Source organism: Lethenteron reissneri, chromosome 48 (genome assembly GCF_015708825.2).
Source record: "Lethenteron reissneri isolate LAM-NWPU_2019-01 chromosome 48, ASM1570882v1, whole genome shotgun sequence".
NCBI classification, from domain to species: domain Eukaryota; kingdom Metazoa; phylum Chordata; class Hyperoartia; order Petromyzontiformes; family Petromyzontidae; genus Lethenteron; species Lethenteron reissneri.
Window position 1 is genome coordinate 3,586,020 of NC_083826.1, and position 16,531 is coordinate 3,602,550.

The following is a 16,531-nucleotide window of genomic DNA, read 5'->3' on the forward strand; positions in this document are numbered from 1 at the left end:
TGTGCAGTAATTGGTGATCTCGGCTGAGTCCACCAACTCGCTACATTTGAGACTTTAGGCTTCATCACAGGTGGCTGAAACTTTCGGATTCGAACTCAAGTGGTTCCAGCTCAATGGTCTCTGACCTCTAGGCCATCCGGTCGCCTGATGACAAGCTCTTTACACGTCCGATTGTCATGGCCGGTCGGAGCGCTGTTGGTAACGAGGTTCGCTATTCATAGCCACCCTCCCCCACCTATGGCATGCTGTGCTGTAGCGGCTATGACCTCCTGCACAGACCCAACAAGAACTTGACCATAACACCTTGGATGCTTCGGACCAATGATTTGTAATTGAGTTTTGGGTCATATCGTGTTAAGTAAAATGTGTGTCGTACACCCTCCTCCACCCGGCACACAGCTTTATAGCTCACGGGATTCTTACAGTAAAATAAAAATTCAGATTGAGGTCATACTCAAAGTTTAGTTTGAGAAATTGTGCATGTTATACGTTTTAATATTGACAAAAGAACAGGACGAAGCTGACAAACAATGTTGGTGTTTCTTTCCTTTTAATGTTGATTTTTCTCCACATGCCGCACAAAACAGCTTTGTGTGCATGTACATCACACACACATCGTGCTGGCAACAACACAAAGTGAACGCACAAACGGGCAGTGACGCTTCATGAAATTGTAACTGACAGACACTGCAATTAAAGAGAGTCGCCACATCGCGCTCTTCCTTCCGATTTTAGGAAGCCATTGGAACTATGGACTTTTAAATGATCTAGATTGACAAATTAATTTCTTTACAACTTCTTTCTGTGTTTAGTTTGTTGTCCTTCCCCCGCTACATACGGTGCGACAACTCAATTACCAACGGTTTCAAACATCCTTTAAAAGTAGCCGTTCCCAAACATGTTTGACCACGAGATCACACGTCGGGCCCATCGCTTGCGGGAGCCCTGCTCGAGAGCATTTGGCCTACTCTTCCACGCTGTGTACTCGCATGTTTATACACACGTACTGCTTGGTAAAGTGGGGTGACTGGACTCTGTAGTCTGGGCTCTGGATTCAAGGAATTAAATGGGCCCCCCCCCACCCTCCTGTCCAGTCTACCCCCCTTCATAGCCCAGCACCCGGGCCCCTTCAACCCCCATGGGCCTCAGTGGACTGCCACCACCTGCATAGGCACGCCATAGCCACGCCGCTGGCCCAAGAGCTGGTGCCGATAGCCACGCCGATTTGAAGTTCGCGAGCGACTGAGCTCCGGTGGTGACGCGGCAACAGCTTCAAAAGCACGATGTCTGGCCCACGTATTTTTGTACTCGTTTCGGCACCAATGTCAGACTGCAAATACGGCTTCCTGCGTGTAACCGTCTCCTTTGTATTCCAGTAAAAGAACGTTTAAAAAAACAAAACACAAGCGTAAGCCAAGGGCGGGTACAAAATAAGGTCACGAGCTACAACGTTAATATCCCGACATCGAATCAAACGTTCCTGCAGCCTTAAAACTAAACCCTAACGCAACGGAAACGTGACGCACAAACACTGTTTTCAAATTTACAGCTGCCACACCACGTCGGCCTGCACGCTTAACACATTAACGAACGTGCGACCGTACCAACGCATCGCGTTCCGAACACTTCCTTTCTTTGCAGCAACAAACGAGCAAACTCGCCCACGCAGAGTATGGGAATTGTTTGTTACAACAAAACACGTGAAATTTATTCTTCATTGCTTTTTTTTGCCTTAGGCCACACGTAATCACCTGACCAAATTTGTGTCGTAATACCCTTCCCCCCCATCACCTGACAGAGCCAAAAAAAATGTTTGTCACGTGGTGTACAAGCATTGTAAGGATGCTCCGATTCTTATCATTTCAGCAGCGACTTAAAGAGGATGTGACGTTTTTCGCTTGCGACTGCATCAAGCATCATCAGGACAAGATCCAGAAATTCGGAGTCGGGTGGGGTAGTGGTGGTGGGTTCCTAATGAAGGGAGCTTAATGCGAAAGTCAACGGTGACTCGTACCATTGGCTGTGAAAGCCTCCGTGCTGAATGAACGCGCTGCGTTGTTATGTTCTCACTTCCAGTCCCACGACACAACTGCAGAGCAACCATGGCTCCAGCAGTACCACGCAAAGCAGTAAGAACAGGAAAATATATTTTAAAACAAAAATTTAATTCGCCAACATTATTGACCCAAACTTAATGAGCTAATCATTTAACATTACAATAGAATCCCGGTTTCAGCCGCCAGTGATGAAACCTGATTCCCAAGTCGAACGGACTTGATAGTTGCAGGTCTGGTCACCGGTGACTGCCCAGCAAAAATAAATCATTTATTTTTTCACTTCATTTAAGGTGGTCCTGCTCTGAAAATTGAAGCATTTTTTGTTCCATGTTAAACTCACTGCAGGGCATGTGATTGGGCACCCCTTGTGCCGAGGGGTGGAGAAGTAGTTCTACAACGGCAACTTCTGACCAAGAGTTCTGAACGGGAATCCCGTAAAATCCATGACGCGATGTCGGACAGCACAAGTGGACTACGTTTGGGAGAAAAACGACAGAAACACGAGGCGGAGGCCCAGGTGCCGCCCGAAAGCCTTCACGACAAGCCAAGCCTTTGTGGACCGAAAGTGGACGATTTAAATCGCATGGGAACCCAAACCAGGTCCGGGAGCGAAATGCCTCCCAGTCCTGCTGTGCGCTCAGCAAAATCACATCTGTGCGTGTACAGTTAAAAATCGGCTGGCTCACCAGCTGATTTCACACGCTCGTGTACGCACAGCTTCGGCATTCGATCGCCGTGTAAAACCACGTTGCCGCGTACACACCGCTCTTCACCGCGCCCATAGTGCGCACGCGAGGGCACGCATCCCTCGGTGATTCCCGCGTGCATTCTCACTCCGCGCGTCCTGCAGGTGGCAGTGCTTCAACCCTTTCACTCCGCGGCACGCTCAGGAGCTCGCTCGGTCTTCGCGGCGCGCCACTTTAAGCTCGACAGCCGATGGCACGGGGCACTAAACAATCGTGAACCTGTAAACGCACGCACGGTAACACAATGCGTCGTGGCTCGCTACGCACACCGCTTATAGCGGTTTCGCAGCAGGGGGTGACGATTGCTGCGGTCTACGATCCCAATTGAGTGATCTGTTGGCGGCCCCCGTGCCGCCCGTTTCCCCACACCCGTTCCCGTCGCCGCCCCTAACAACAAACGTCTTTAGCTCACCGGCGAGCGAGCCGTTGTGCGCGCCACCGTGACAGCGGCACTTCCCCGCCCCCCACCGGTCCAAGCGGGGCACGAGCAGCACCGGCGGGGTCGGGCCGCGGAGCCCCCTCTCTCCGCCACTACCGGAAGAGGCGGAACGAGTAGGGCAGGCGGCCATCCTTGGAGGCGAGCGCCTGCTGGATATGCTCGTAGGGGGGCAGCTCAGACAGGTCGCCCAGCGCCGCCACGGCCGGCTTTCCGGAGAGCATGCGGCGCGCCACGCGCTGCACGTCGTGCGCCGTCACAGCCTCTGTACGACAAAGCACAGCGGCACGTGAATGAGCACACACGTGAATGAGCGCACGCGTGATTGAGCGCACGCGTCAACGAGCGCACGCTTCGACGCGGGTGCGTAGCGAAGCGTTGCACACGGTAACGCGCCCAAAGCGACGCGCATGTAACCACGGGCACAGACGCACACAAAAACACACGTGCGCTACAAATACTTACACACACGTGCCTGCACGTAGCTTGATGGGCTGCACCTCACCGCGCTCGCATACGTTCCCTAAATTGCTATTAGGCATAGCAACAACAACATTGCCTGCGACTGCGAAGACTTGCCAGGACCATCATGAAAAAGACGACTGAGCGAGGCTTTTCCAAAGGAGCGTGACCCTACAACCTGGGGGCTTGGGGTTGGTGGCTCGCACAGGGACTCCACCGCGAGCTTAAACAGCCCCCCCTCCCCCCACCATTAACGCACCGTGACCGTCAGACCACTGCCCGTTTTATCTTTCCGTTGCGGGCGGGGTACCGCTAACCGCCTCTGCGCCACTCACCGATCATCGTGCAGAGCTCGTGCGGAAGCTTGCGCTGCCCCGTCGACAGCACCTGGCGGCCCACGTCCTCGAAGATGACGGGGCGAGACTCCAGGTTCATCATCAGCATCGAGCGCAGCTGCGTCTTGGCCCTGTCCAGTTCCGCCTGCACCAGCACGCAAGGGTCGTTATCCATCGGAGTCTTCATCTTCGTCACCATCACTTTCATCACCAATCGTCTCAACTGCTCAATTGGAATATCCATTGCAATCATCTCCACCCTACTGTGCAAACTTGGCAGGACCCTCCAAAAACAGTCATGAGACTCGAGGCTTTTCTTGGTAAACATGCGAAATCATAATAATGTTAATAATCATTATCTTCAGCCTCATCATTGTTATCATCGACATCAATGGGAAGAACACAGTAACAGAGCGGGATGTCAGGCGTGGGAGAAGCGAGGTCGCAACCGGGTACCCGATACCCGTACCCTACCCGATACCCGGCTACCCGTACCCGGCCAGGTACGGGTACCCGTTTGCGACCCTGGTGCGGCCGGGTACGGGTAGGCCGTGAGTCACTGGTGAGTAACTGCTTGTCACTCATTTCCCAACGTCTTGTCTCTTCTCAATTCAAGTTCCTAGAATCAACCCACCCGCGCCTGCAACATGGCTTCATCCCAGAGGTCGCAATCGGGTACCCGTACCCTACCCGATACCCGGCCGGGTACGGGTAGCCGGGTATCGAGTAGGGTACGGGTACCCGTTTGCGACCCTGGTGCGGCCGGGTACGGGTAAGGAATCAAAACCCGTTTGCGACCTCTGGCGAACCGGCCACGCAGTTGTGTGACCAGGGCGTGGACTCGTCGATAGTCCGACAGCCTCTTCTCAACAACGCCTCAGCGCTGCCCCAAGGGTGCAGAGCTACGACGCTACGTGAGGGGTCGAGGGGTACTCCGAACTCACCTCTCCGACGTTTCCTGCCATGAGCACAAACTCCCGAGTGATGATCTCAACCATCTCCTTCACCTGCGGGGACCACACACGCACATCGTCACATTCATTCCCAGCGACTACACCACCCGGATATCTTCAACATGACCAGTCACTGCAGGATAAGGGCCTTCCCACGGCTTGCGGGTCACAGACGTTATCTGACTATACTTCACCACGCTGGTCAGCGCGGGCTGGCGAAGGTGGGGGGAGCACAGAACAGATGTTGCCGCACTGCCCTCTGCTGCCCACAGTTACCCGCGGCGTAGCTTCGCGTTCGCCTACAACGGACCTGGCTTGCAGGGCGACCTAATAAACGATCGGGCACACGTCCGCCCAGTTTGGTCACGGACGCATGCGCGCGCGCCGATAGTTGTGACAAAACTCCCGACCACGCTCCACCCTTGTTTGGACTCCTCGAAGCTGACGGAGAGGCAGGCCGCGGGGGACAGGCGGTGAAGCGGGACGGGAGCGACGGGCGAGCGTGCGGCACACGGTGGCGGCAGTGGAGGAGATGGCGGTGGCGGTGGTCACCTGACGCGGGTCGGCGCTGGCGTGGATGCAGAAGAGGCCGGTGTCCTCGTAGCTGAAGTGGTAGGACGTGGCCGAGTACATCCAGTGAAACCTGCAACACAGTGCCATGCCACGCTCGCTGCAGACGCTCGCGATTCCAACCCGCTGCGTGTGCACCGAAATAGTAATGGAAATAACACTGCGACGTGCAGTCTGCGACACGGTGGACCGTTAAAGACCTCCCGACGTCCTTCGCAAGAGTAGCCCGTCGTGTGCCAGTAATCCCAGTCCAAATTGATCAAATTTCGATTTAAAGCTTTCGTGACTGCAGGGATTCATCTTCTTGGTTCTTTCGGTAAAGTCATGTAGAAGGGAAGTAATAAAATAATAAAAAGAAATCATAATAAAATTAAATATTTTTTTATGTTTTCTTTTTATTATTTTATTACTTCCCTTCTACGTGACTTTACCAAAAGAACCAAGAAGACAAATTGATCAGGTTAGAAAATGTCACCGCAAGTTACGACCCAATTTGGGCTCGCGCAGCAGCAATCGCCCTCTACCCTTAAGACTGATACCACAGGTCGCTCTTGCAAATGAGGCTCAAATATGAAAACTGCCCATCAGCCGTGTAAGCTCAATGCTCGCCACAGCCAGGCGCAAGCGGCGTGCGCCCGTCCAACCGTGGAACTCCAGCGGGCTATGCCCGTCAGCGAAGCACAGCGCCTCCGCGAGAGGCGCGGTGCGACGGTGCCAAACACCAAACGGGCCGATCGTTTGGGGAGGTTAACTCGCGACCGCGACTCATTCAGTTGCTGCCATCGCAGGCGAAGCACGCCGGCGCGCGCGCACTCGCACCTGTTGAGCACGTTGAGGTAGAGGCGCGTGAACATGCCCTTGCCGGGCCCCCCGGCTGAGAAGGAGCCACCGCCCCCCATCATCATGTTCAGCACCGCAAACGGCACGAAGTCATCCTCCTGCACCCGGCACACGCGCGAGGGAGGGGGCGGCGGCGGCGGTGGGTGGAGAACGGGAGGGGGGGGGGTTAAGTCAACGGTGGTGGCCCTGTGGGTGGCCTCGGCCCCCCGTTATAAAAACGTGCAATTGCCACCAATGGGCCGAGGGCTGTAAATATGAAATGAGCGCCAATGCCTCGACGGCTCAAGCGAGCAGGGCGGCGCTCACCAGGAAGGAGCAGCTCTCCAGGCCGATGACGACGTAGGTGAGCTCGGGGATGGGCGTGGGGCCCATGCTCACGTTGGACATGTCCTTCACCTCCTGCGAGACACAACGACAAAGGTCCCCCGTGTAGCCTTCACAGACGGTCGGGGCAAGTGCCGTTAAAGCGTGCGGCCTACGCAGGCCGGCGTGGCGTGCGCACGTGGGGTGGGGGGAGGGCGCCAATGTTTTTGCACCGCATGCCCCCCCCCCCAGGGTGCTAGTTTTAAGGCTGAGTCGACCTAGGGGAGTGCCCGGGATCGGTTTGGATATCACTCGCCGCTGATGTTAGCCGCAGCCGGGCATGACACTGGGGATGTCGAGCTTATTATAGCTCGATGTGCCAATCACTGCACCACCAAGCATATGTACAAAGTGCAGGTGTCACGTTGATGCTGTTTAGTAGGTCGTGAGAACTCAAGGGACCAGGATAGAGTCTCATTGGCAAGAGCGACCTGGGTCACGAAAAAGACAATCAAAATAAAATATAGTACACCATTGAAGCAAATAGAAATCATAAACAACTGTGTCACAGGAAAAATCGAAAATAAAAAAATCCCCCAGCCATTACGGCCGGCAATGCAGAAATAACTTTAATCGCTCAGACAGCTACAGGCTTAGTGCGGCCTGGAAGCGTATTATTAAATAAGATACATTACAATTCCTTATAAGGGAAACAAACACTAACTGATTACTAACAGAGCATAATCACAATAAAACACATTCCAAATGATTACTAATCTACAACTCGCATCGTAACAACTGCCTGATTACTAATCTAGTATATAATTACAATACACCCCCCCCCCTCAAATCGTTGCACCTGATGAGTTAATGATGACGTCACCCTGCTGCTGCTCTATATAAGAACGAGAGACAGAGCAGAGCAGAGCCTCACCATTCTGGCGAATTGCCCGATGACGCTGGATGCAATTACCAGCGAAACGTCGTACTCAAATTGTAAATGTTGTGGTTTCACGCTTCAACACACCGGTGGGCTAAAGCAGTGAACTATTTGCCTTTTGTCAACGTGACACTTTTTTACTGATTGGCCGTGTCGGGTGGTGGAGGGTTACGACACATTTATAAATAACGCGATCTAAACCCAAAAACGTTGATTATGAATGATTATGAATGCGTGCAAGACGTTGCTGTTTAGCCAGCACCCCGCATGGGCACCTTTGTCTCCCCAGGACGCATGGTTACACAGTGCGCCAGGTGCACACCCAAGGCTGCGCTCATTGCTCCGTGTCACATTGGTCGCAACGCTGCATTCTTCTTGGAAGAATCTTAAAGAAAAGAATGCTGAACATGTAGCTCGAGGGTGCTGCGAGGGATCTGTGTATCTGCGTGTGTCCGTGCGTGTTTATGCCCCGGGCGTAGAAATGCTATTCATACATAAAAAAAACACAGTGGTTTGAGGCGTGGGTTAGGAATGCCTCCAAGGTTAGCGATGCGTACGACGCAGCCTATTCAATGGCGGAGCACACAGAGCCGCTAAAAGACTAAAGAAATGCAAGTCGTTGTCATGAACGCCGCGTCTCCGCGATGATTAGGAACTCGGCTCCAGAAATGTCGCCGGGTCGCTCACAGTTCAGAGCTGACGATGATAAACTCCTGGGTTCGAATCCGGCTTCTCAAAGCTTTTGTTGACAAAATGGGGAACAGCTGAAACCGGCATGAAGAAGCGTGGAGAGGTGCGTGGAATTGCATTGAGGGTTGACCGTATGGACCAGGGAACGAACGCAAAGCAGACATCCTGTGGAGTCTTAAGTGGGCTTGTGCAGAAGGTGTCGCTAAGGGGTCGAGAATCGATACGGACTGGCAGTCAAAGGACGGAACGTGCCCAAGAGGATGTCCGCCGTGGAGGACCGAGCGTTGAAATCGGCTTGCGCGTGGCAACCAGGCGGATCGCCGCTGCATCATCGCGAGGCGACGATGGCTTGGCGAGGCCTTCAACCAGCAGTGGATAGACCACTCACCTTCATCTGTCCGCCCGTGTACTGTGCCACCGAGCGGTCCGGGTCTACGCCTTTCCCAGCGCCCCACACCGGGGTCACGCCTGCCACACGTACAAAGACAAAGATCCCCCGTGTAGCCTTGAACAGACTGTTGGGGCAAGTGCCATGAGCGAGCGCCGATAAAAGGTCGACACGGCACAGGAGGGGTTGGCGGGTTGCCAGCACCACGCCCGGCCGCCTTTGCCCAATGCTGATGTTTACACTCCGCACCACGTACTCATTTAAGTCAATAAAGACAAAAGCGCGCACGCGGAGTCAGGCCGGTGCCGCGTACACCGTGCGCCACACAGGGACAGCTGCCACTGCGGGTCCCCCCTCGACCAGACGGCAGTGGGGCACCGGAACAGACGAGATGCGAGACGCTCCCGAGCGAAACCCCCCCCCCCTCCCCCGACCGGCGCCACCCCGCGTCCTCGGCCGTACCCTGCAGGTGGCGCTCAGCGTACTGGACCAGCGTGCCGTGGTCGACGCCCACGCCGGCCAGCACCATGCGATCGGGCGAGTAGTGGCTGCGCAGGAAGTCGTGCAGCATGGGGCGGTCGATGAGGGGCAGGCTCTCGGCGGGGCTGTACCGGGCGAGCCCCACCGTGTTCTCGCGAAACGCCGCCTGCGCCAGCGCAGAAGAGAGGGCATGTGCGGCAGCGCGTCAACGGTCGTTGCACGCACACGGATGATACACAGCGGGGGTGGGGGGATGGTCACAGAATCGGCCCTCTGTCGAGGAGGCTCGTGAAGGATGCTCCCGGGCAGTCGGGAGGCAGTCGACCACCAACAACAATGGAGGGTGGAGGAGCGACGCTCACAACAAGCAGAGCGCCGGGCGGCTAAAGTGCAGCAAGTTGGCACAGGTGGTGCATTGGCCAGTCATCTCAGTCAACTCAAAACACCTGGATCTTTCCTGTGAGCTCCTGCCAGCAGCGAGCCTTCCGTACTTTTTTGTGCACCTAGCCTGGCACAAGCACTGCGGTGACATCACCACAAACTTTGTGGCCAACGGTGAATGCGTGCCCGTGTGTTGGTGTGCGTTTGTGATGCGTGGACAAGAGACAGCGGGTACGTAAACATCGCGTTGACAGTGTGTGGCGATGGCGAGATTGGATCACGGTGCCAAACAATGCCGACGATGCCTGTGAGACACGAACCGCGTGGATCATCTCCGTGAGGAGCGGCTCCGGGTCCGGCCGCAAGGCCAGGTCCTCCAGCTCGAAGCCGATCGTCGTCTTCGTCATCTCCAACTCCTCGTCTGGAGGCCACGCGCACAGCCGACACGCAGACACCGTCACGGAAAAATCACGCACGGATTACGAGACGCTCTCCACCGTCCGTTGTTCTTGGATACATTTCACCAGCAGTGCATCAAAGCCACTTAATTTATCTAAAGTGCAGAACCAAATATAACGTTATAGGGTTTGTTGTGCAGTCATTGGTAAACCCAGCTGAGACCATCACTTTAAAGCCCAGTTTAATCACAAGTCAGTCTGCACGAGTCTGTGGGTGTCTCTCTAAGTCTGGATGTCTCTTTGCGAGACCGATTCTCCATGTAAGTCACTGGTAACGGGTTTGACACCATCAACTCACTGCACTCGAGACCCCAGTTTAATCACGGGATTCAAACCCAGAGGCTCTGACCACTGAGCCACCCGGCCTCCTCAAGGCCGGGCAACGCGTAAGAAGAAAGCAAGGGGTGGGGGAATGATGTTTCTGTGGTGCGGGGAGGCGGCTGGACACAGCACCAGGGGAGAGACGGAGAGAGAGGAGACCCAGCCGGGCGTAGCGTGCTATGAGCGCGCGCGAGGACAAACCTGTGAATCGCGGCTGCAGGATGACATCCGACAGGAGGCTCACGACCGTCTCCAGTCCGCTCGAGTCCACCGACACGGCGTACATCGTCGTGTCCCTGGGAACGGCGAGCGCAGACAACAATGTTGTCTCAATCGACGCGAACGCAGGGGCAATGCTGTCTCAGTCTGTAACAGAGCACCACTGTTGTCTCGGACAACAAGTGGGCGGAGCAGCCTCACCCCAAGTTATTCGTGACATTCATGAGGCTCAAATCGGCTCAGACAGCGGCAGGTGGAGATCACAGAAATCATTTGCTGCAACATCTCACGTTTAAGCCACAGCCTTTCTGCACGAAACCAACCAACAGCCATGCGTCCACGGAGGGAGCTGCGTTCAGATTTGTTGCGATTTTGGGCAACGGGATTTTTACGGTGGGGATTGCTGTGGCAAACCATTGATGGTTACCGGCAACCATTGCTCTAAAATGTCCCCAGTGGATCACGGCCTGCCCAGCGTACCGGCAACCAGGAAACACGGCAAGGGGGGGGGGGGACAATCTCGAGCGTGAAGCAAATGGAATAGGATACACGCGGTTATTCAAAATGCTTATGCGTTTGCGATGACAATGGGGTGTAGTATTTGAGAGGGGGGCGGGGGTCGTACACACCTGGAGGTCTGGCAGTCACAGATGCCGCCGTGCTTTTCCAGCATGTGAAGGATTTCATCGCGGCTCCCATACCGGGCTGTGGACTGCCAAACGGGGGAAACGCAGGGATTGCAATTGTCCATCAATTCTCTCCGCCATTCCCTGAAATTAATTAGCTCGCGTGCAAAGACAAAGCAGCCGACTGTCACACATTTAGTCTTCAATGGAGACCAACGGGGCAAGTTCTCTAGCTATGAAGACTGGCATGGCTCACAGTGGGGGTGGTGTTGCCAGCGCCACGCCCGGCCGCCTTTTGTTTTGGCAGTGCTGTCGTTTACATAATACAGTGGGTAATCATTTAATGTTGAGTCAATCTAAGAGAAAGCCAGGACAGCTTCAGGTGTCACCCACCACTGTTGTTAACCGTGGCTGCGAATGCAACCCCGTGGCTGCGTTCGTAACACAGTAAGGCGCTAATCACCGCGCCAACACTCCCGGCGTGAACGGAAACCAGCGGCACACCCGCGCACCAACGTGATGAACTTACAGAGAACGCAAGCTTTTCCAAGAAGTGGGAGATTCCGCTAGGATATTTCACTTCGTGTCGCGATCCGGAATTCACCAAAACTGCAGCACAAAAGAAAATGGAAGATCACTGGAAGTTGAGCACAACAAATACAAGCGCTCGTCCCTGCTGGTGGGACAATGATGTCACGGTGGTTCAGATGACGACAATCCTGCTAAAGAACAAATCACCCGGAGCAAGTCCAACACCATCACACTCGGAAGCCAAGCAGGTTCTAGCCTGGCTAGTACTGGGATGGGGGGGTGGCATAAAACAAAAAAACAGCTGTTATCAGCTGCTGCTTGCGAGGTTATGCTATTTGGCAGCAGTGGGCAGAGCAGCGAGGTCACAAACCCATGCAGAATATGGTCAAATAACCCCCACCGCTCACACGGACGAGAGGTGACCGTCATCCAGCAGTGGATTGACGAAAGGGTTCAACATGTACACGTGTGTACACAATTTTGGGTGTAGCGGAGCCAGTGGGGGGTGGGGTGGCAAGTGCCCCCCCAATTATCTGATCGAAATCCCTAATTTTGATTGGATAATTGGGGTTTATTAGTAATAAATCGGCATTTTGCGACCCCCACTGCCACTGTGTAGCATATGATTACGTGCCAGGGACTCTATGAGATGACAGGACAATAGTCCGAGTCCATAATTGGCAATAAGTAACGGTAAAGCAGTTCTAAGTGACTCGCAGACTTGTGCGCAGTTGCGTATACAGTACACGACTTCCCTGAAGGCATTCACCTTCAGCGAGCGCGATGCCGATCACACACAGTTCGAATTCGACCCTCGATCGATGGCTGCGCCAAGGGACAACTCCTTACTTACTAACAACTCCTATCATGTTTCATTGCTGGAGGGGTTGCCCCCCCCCACCCTGAAAATCTTGGCCCTGCCATTGGGCGCAGCGGTCAGGGCACTGCCCTACGAACCCGGTGACCCGAGTTCGATTCTCGCTCATGGCCAACACCAGTGACGAATAAATCTGAACCAGTCCTGGGCCTCCCCTAGGTCGACTCAGCCTCAAATGACTACCTGGTGCGATGTGTAAACATCGCTGGTTTACGGGAGGTAGAGGCGGCCGGGCGTGGTGCTGGCCACCCACCCCCTCGTGTGCCGTGCCGGCCTTCATAGGTGCTCGCTAACAGCACTTGCCCCCAAAAGTCTACAAGGCTATACGGGGGATCTTTGTCTTACTCCCATGCTCCCACGCTTGATACTACCGGTTTGCGTCAAGGAAAACGGATATAAACTGGGTCACCGCACGCCGAAATTCACCCTGGTATTCCGCGGACGCTTGAATGCACGGCTCTCTCACCTCCCACTGTGCAGAACTTGCCGAACTTGTGCTGCGACGCGACCCTGAGTCCGTTGCCCAACGTGGTGACGTGTGTGTCGTACGTCTCGTTGCCCGTCACCTGGGCATACACGGGGAGGGGCAGCCCTGGCAGCGGCTGCGTGAGGGGCGCCCCGGAGTGGCCGCTGCCCTCGCAGAAGCTGCGCCTGAAGCCGAGGCCGTACCTGGAAATGGGGACGCGGTCACAGGGGCAAGACGTTTAACGTCGAAACATTCACTCTGAGTACGGCTGGGGGGAGTTCAGTTAATCGGCTAAAACTTGTCGGAATAAACAAATTCCAAGTGATCTCCAACTCAAGAGAGCATTGAGGCGATGCTCATCTCCTGTTTACAACGCCGAGCAAGTGGTGGAAATTCTGAATGGTGGGGGCGAGTCTATCCATGGGACGACCACCGTTGACTTCTCCCACAAGGCGGTACTCACTTTATCGACCCAGGAGGGATGGTGGGCTGAGCTAACCCCAATCAGGATTCGAACTCGCAAGCTTCCGATTGCGTGCCGCTCGCTCCACGGCTGAGCCACGTGACGGATGACGTAATCGACTTGAGCCCCTTAAAAATGCTCTGAAGGAGGGAAACCTCCCCCTACAAGCCACTCCCAGGGTGACCCGGCTGATGTCGTTTTACAACGGTTCAGGCTTGGCACGTGCTCAGCTTTTTCAGCAGAAATGAGTCAGTGGTGGATGTTCCATATTCACATGGTGGAGAACGCTCCCATCCATAGAACAACCACCATTATAACCTTTCCACAAGTGAAACGAAGACAATGACGACGTTAACTTAATCCTCGCGAAGCATTTGAACTCGCGGCCTGATAATTTGGAGGAATTAATGCAACAACGGAGCTGTAATGCAGGCAGACTGGGCAAAAGCGCGCCCACCTCAGTGTCCCCACGCCGAAACCCGGTTATATCGGAAACGTCTCTTAAAATAAAACAATCTGGCGTGCATCTCACAGTGGCTCTGCATCCTTGGGGCAAGCGGTGTCAGCAATCGCCTACGAAAGCCGGCGCGGCGCACCAGGAACGTAGCACGGTCAGCAACCACCTTTGTATCCTCATCGCTGATGTTTACACACTGCACGGGGCCACCTGGCAGAGGCCCGGGAAGAGTTGAGATTAAATCGCCACCGAATCGAACTCGGAGGCCGTAATCAGGGCCACCCATAGGGGGGACTTGGAGGGCCCGGGGCAAATCCCACCTTGTGGGGGTCTTCGACGCCTTCAAACTAAACCGGAAGTATGACATCTGACATCGTTGTGTCGAAGCGCGCGGGTCCCCCTGCCCACCCCCCAAAGCGCGGGGCCCGGGGCGATCGCCCCGACTCGTGGTACCCTAGGGACGGCTCTTGCCGCAATCGACTATCGCTCGTACTGCATCTATGTTCTATCCGCTGCTGGATGAAGGCTTTCCCAGGCCCTCGCCATCTCTCACAGCGTCACGGTAAAAAAAAATACACAACAGTGCGCTGAACACTGCGGTACCGCTCCTCAAAACGTTAAATGCGTTCACCAAAACCACTGTGTTAGAGCCGTGGTTGTTAAGCGGTAAACGTTCCCAGCGGGTTTTCTAGGATGGAGAGGCATCCCTGTCAACCGCTTATATATAAGTGTCTATCTTATTACAGACCAATTCAGAAGTTATTGGTAACTCCCGTGTCCTTATAAATTCGTTCATCCTATACAGCAAGGCCGTAGCCATGGAGTCAACATTGGGGGGGACCAAATCTTCCAGGGGGTCTGGGGGTCCCCCCCCCCAAAAGAAATCTAAATTTGAAAATTTAATTCCTGCCTAAAATATAAAAAAAATTCACCAACACATGGGATAGACTTTTATTTATTTTTAACAATAATGTCTAATAGTGTATTGTACTACATTGGTCTGATTTTTTCTTTTTTACCTTTTCTTGTTTCATTGTGTGTAATGGTGGTGATTATGGATTAATAAAGTGCAACCATAACCACACTCATATAAACAGAAATCTATTTTTTTGAAGACGGAAGCTTGTGTTGCCTCCGAAACGTCGTGATTTTTATTTTATTTTACTTTTATTAATTTTAATTTTTTACCTACCTGACTTTACCGAAAAAACCTAAGAATATTAATAGAAATCTATTTTATAGCAATATATGGGGGAGGGATATTTTGAGCATATTTGAATATATTATAATTACGGCCTTGCTATACACTACACTATACACTTCATTATACACTACATGATACAATACACACTGCTACATACATATCAACCCTTATCAGTGCCCTACAAATCTCAACGTTCATCCCACAAAGTGCCATCACAAGCGAGAAACACAAACAAATAAGACAAAACATTGTCTTGCTGGATTTCCCTGCACAACAATAATACGGGGTGAACCGTGTATGTGTTGACAGCTATGAAGAGGTACCCACACTTCACCCCACCACACACACACACAGATGCAAGGCAGCATGAGGATTTTAAAATCGTCGTTGCCATGGTGTGATGATAGTCGGCAGGTACAAACGTTAAAACGTGCTTATTTTAAAATCTAGACATTTATATTAATGCGAGCCAAACCGGTTTTTCTCAGCCGGTAATGCAAATAACAGACTTGTTTACCCGGGGCGAGGACGCAGTTGCAGTACAGGAGCAAAGCTCTCCCCTAGAGCCCCAAACAGGACCGCCTCTTAAGGCCAAAAGAGCAAACGGGGAGCGGTGGGGTGGCCAGCCCCACGCACGGCCGCCTTTGTCTCCCCGCGTGTCGATGTTATACCGCACACCGCACCAGGTACAGTAACACTACAGTGTTCATCTGAGGCTGAGTCGACCTAGGCGGAGGCCCGCCAGGAGCAGTTCACGTGACGGGTCTCGCCTTTGCGCCACCCGCCACTGCAGGTGACCCCCCACCCCACCCCCTCACGACACACGTGCCGTGCCTCTCCTGCCGATGGTGCGGGCGTTTAACCGTCGGCCTCCTGAGCCGAGCTCGCGATGTTGTTGAGAGGGGAGAGAGACGTGAGAGGAGGTGACAGAGAGAGAGGAGGAGAGAGGTGAGAGAGAGGAGGAGGAGACGGTGGGGTACCTCCTGTTTCTCCACCACGAGCCCACGCGACCTCCCGCGATCCCACAGCGCGCCGCCATCATTGCCCGGCCTAGTTGAGGGTGGGGGGGAGGAGAGGGGGGGTGACGTCACAGCGCGTGACTAAAACGCGGCGAGCGGGCGGCCATCTTACGTGGGGGGGCGTCACTTAAACTTGGTTAACAGGCGGTCATCTTATGTGGGAGGTCATATTCGGTGAACAGGCGGCCATCTTACGTGAGGGCGTTACACTCGGTTAACAAGTGGCCATCTTACGTGGGGAGCGTTACAATCGGTTAACAGGCGGCCATCTTACGTGGGGAGCGTTGCACTTGGTTAACAGGCGGCCAT

General features: G+C 53.9%; 1 protein-coding gene across 1 annotated transcript; it reads right to left on the reverse strand.

The window, feature by feature from the left end:
- Positions 1-531: 531 nt before the first annotated feature.
- PMPCA (peptidase, mitochondrial processing subunit alpha) lies at positions 532-16,283 on the reverse strand. Its single transcript, XM_061571665.1, has 14 exons — positions 16,184-16,283; positions 13,080-13,282; positions 11,735-11,814; positions 11,209-11,291; positions 10,562-10,656; positions 9,902-10,002; positions 9,183-9,366; positions 8,721-8,800; positions 6,706-6,798; positions 6,379-6,497; positions 5,542-5,632; positions 4,981-5,043; positions 4,037-4,181; positions 532-3,504 (listed from the first exon to the last, which is right to left on the reverse strand). Exons 1-14 carry the CDS (start codon positions 16,243-16,245, stop codon positions 3,335-3,337), a joined length of 1,569 nt encoding a protein of 522 aa, XP_061427649.1. The 5' UTR covers positions 16,246-16,283; the 3' UTR covers positions 532-3,334.
- Positions 16,284-16,531: the final 248 nt, after the last annotated feature.

Coding starts and splice junctions, on each gene's coding strand:
- PMPCA (XM_061571665.1), bottom strand. CDS start 16,245: ATGATGGCGGCGCGCTGTGGGATCGCGGGAGGTCGCGTGGGCTCGTGG. Junction 9,367..9,901: donor TCACGGAGATGATCCACGCG/GTTCGTGTCTCA, acceptor GCGCTGGCGCAG/GCGGCGTTTCGCGAGAACAC. Junction 5,044..5,541: donor CCAGCGCCGACCCGCGTCAG/GTGACCACCGCC, acceptor TGGTCCCCGCAG/GTGAAGGAGATGGTTGAGAT.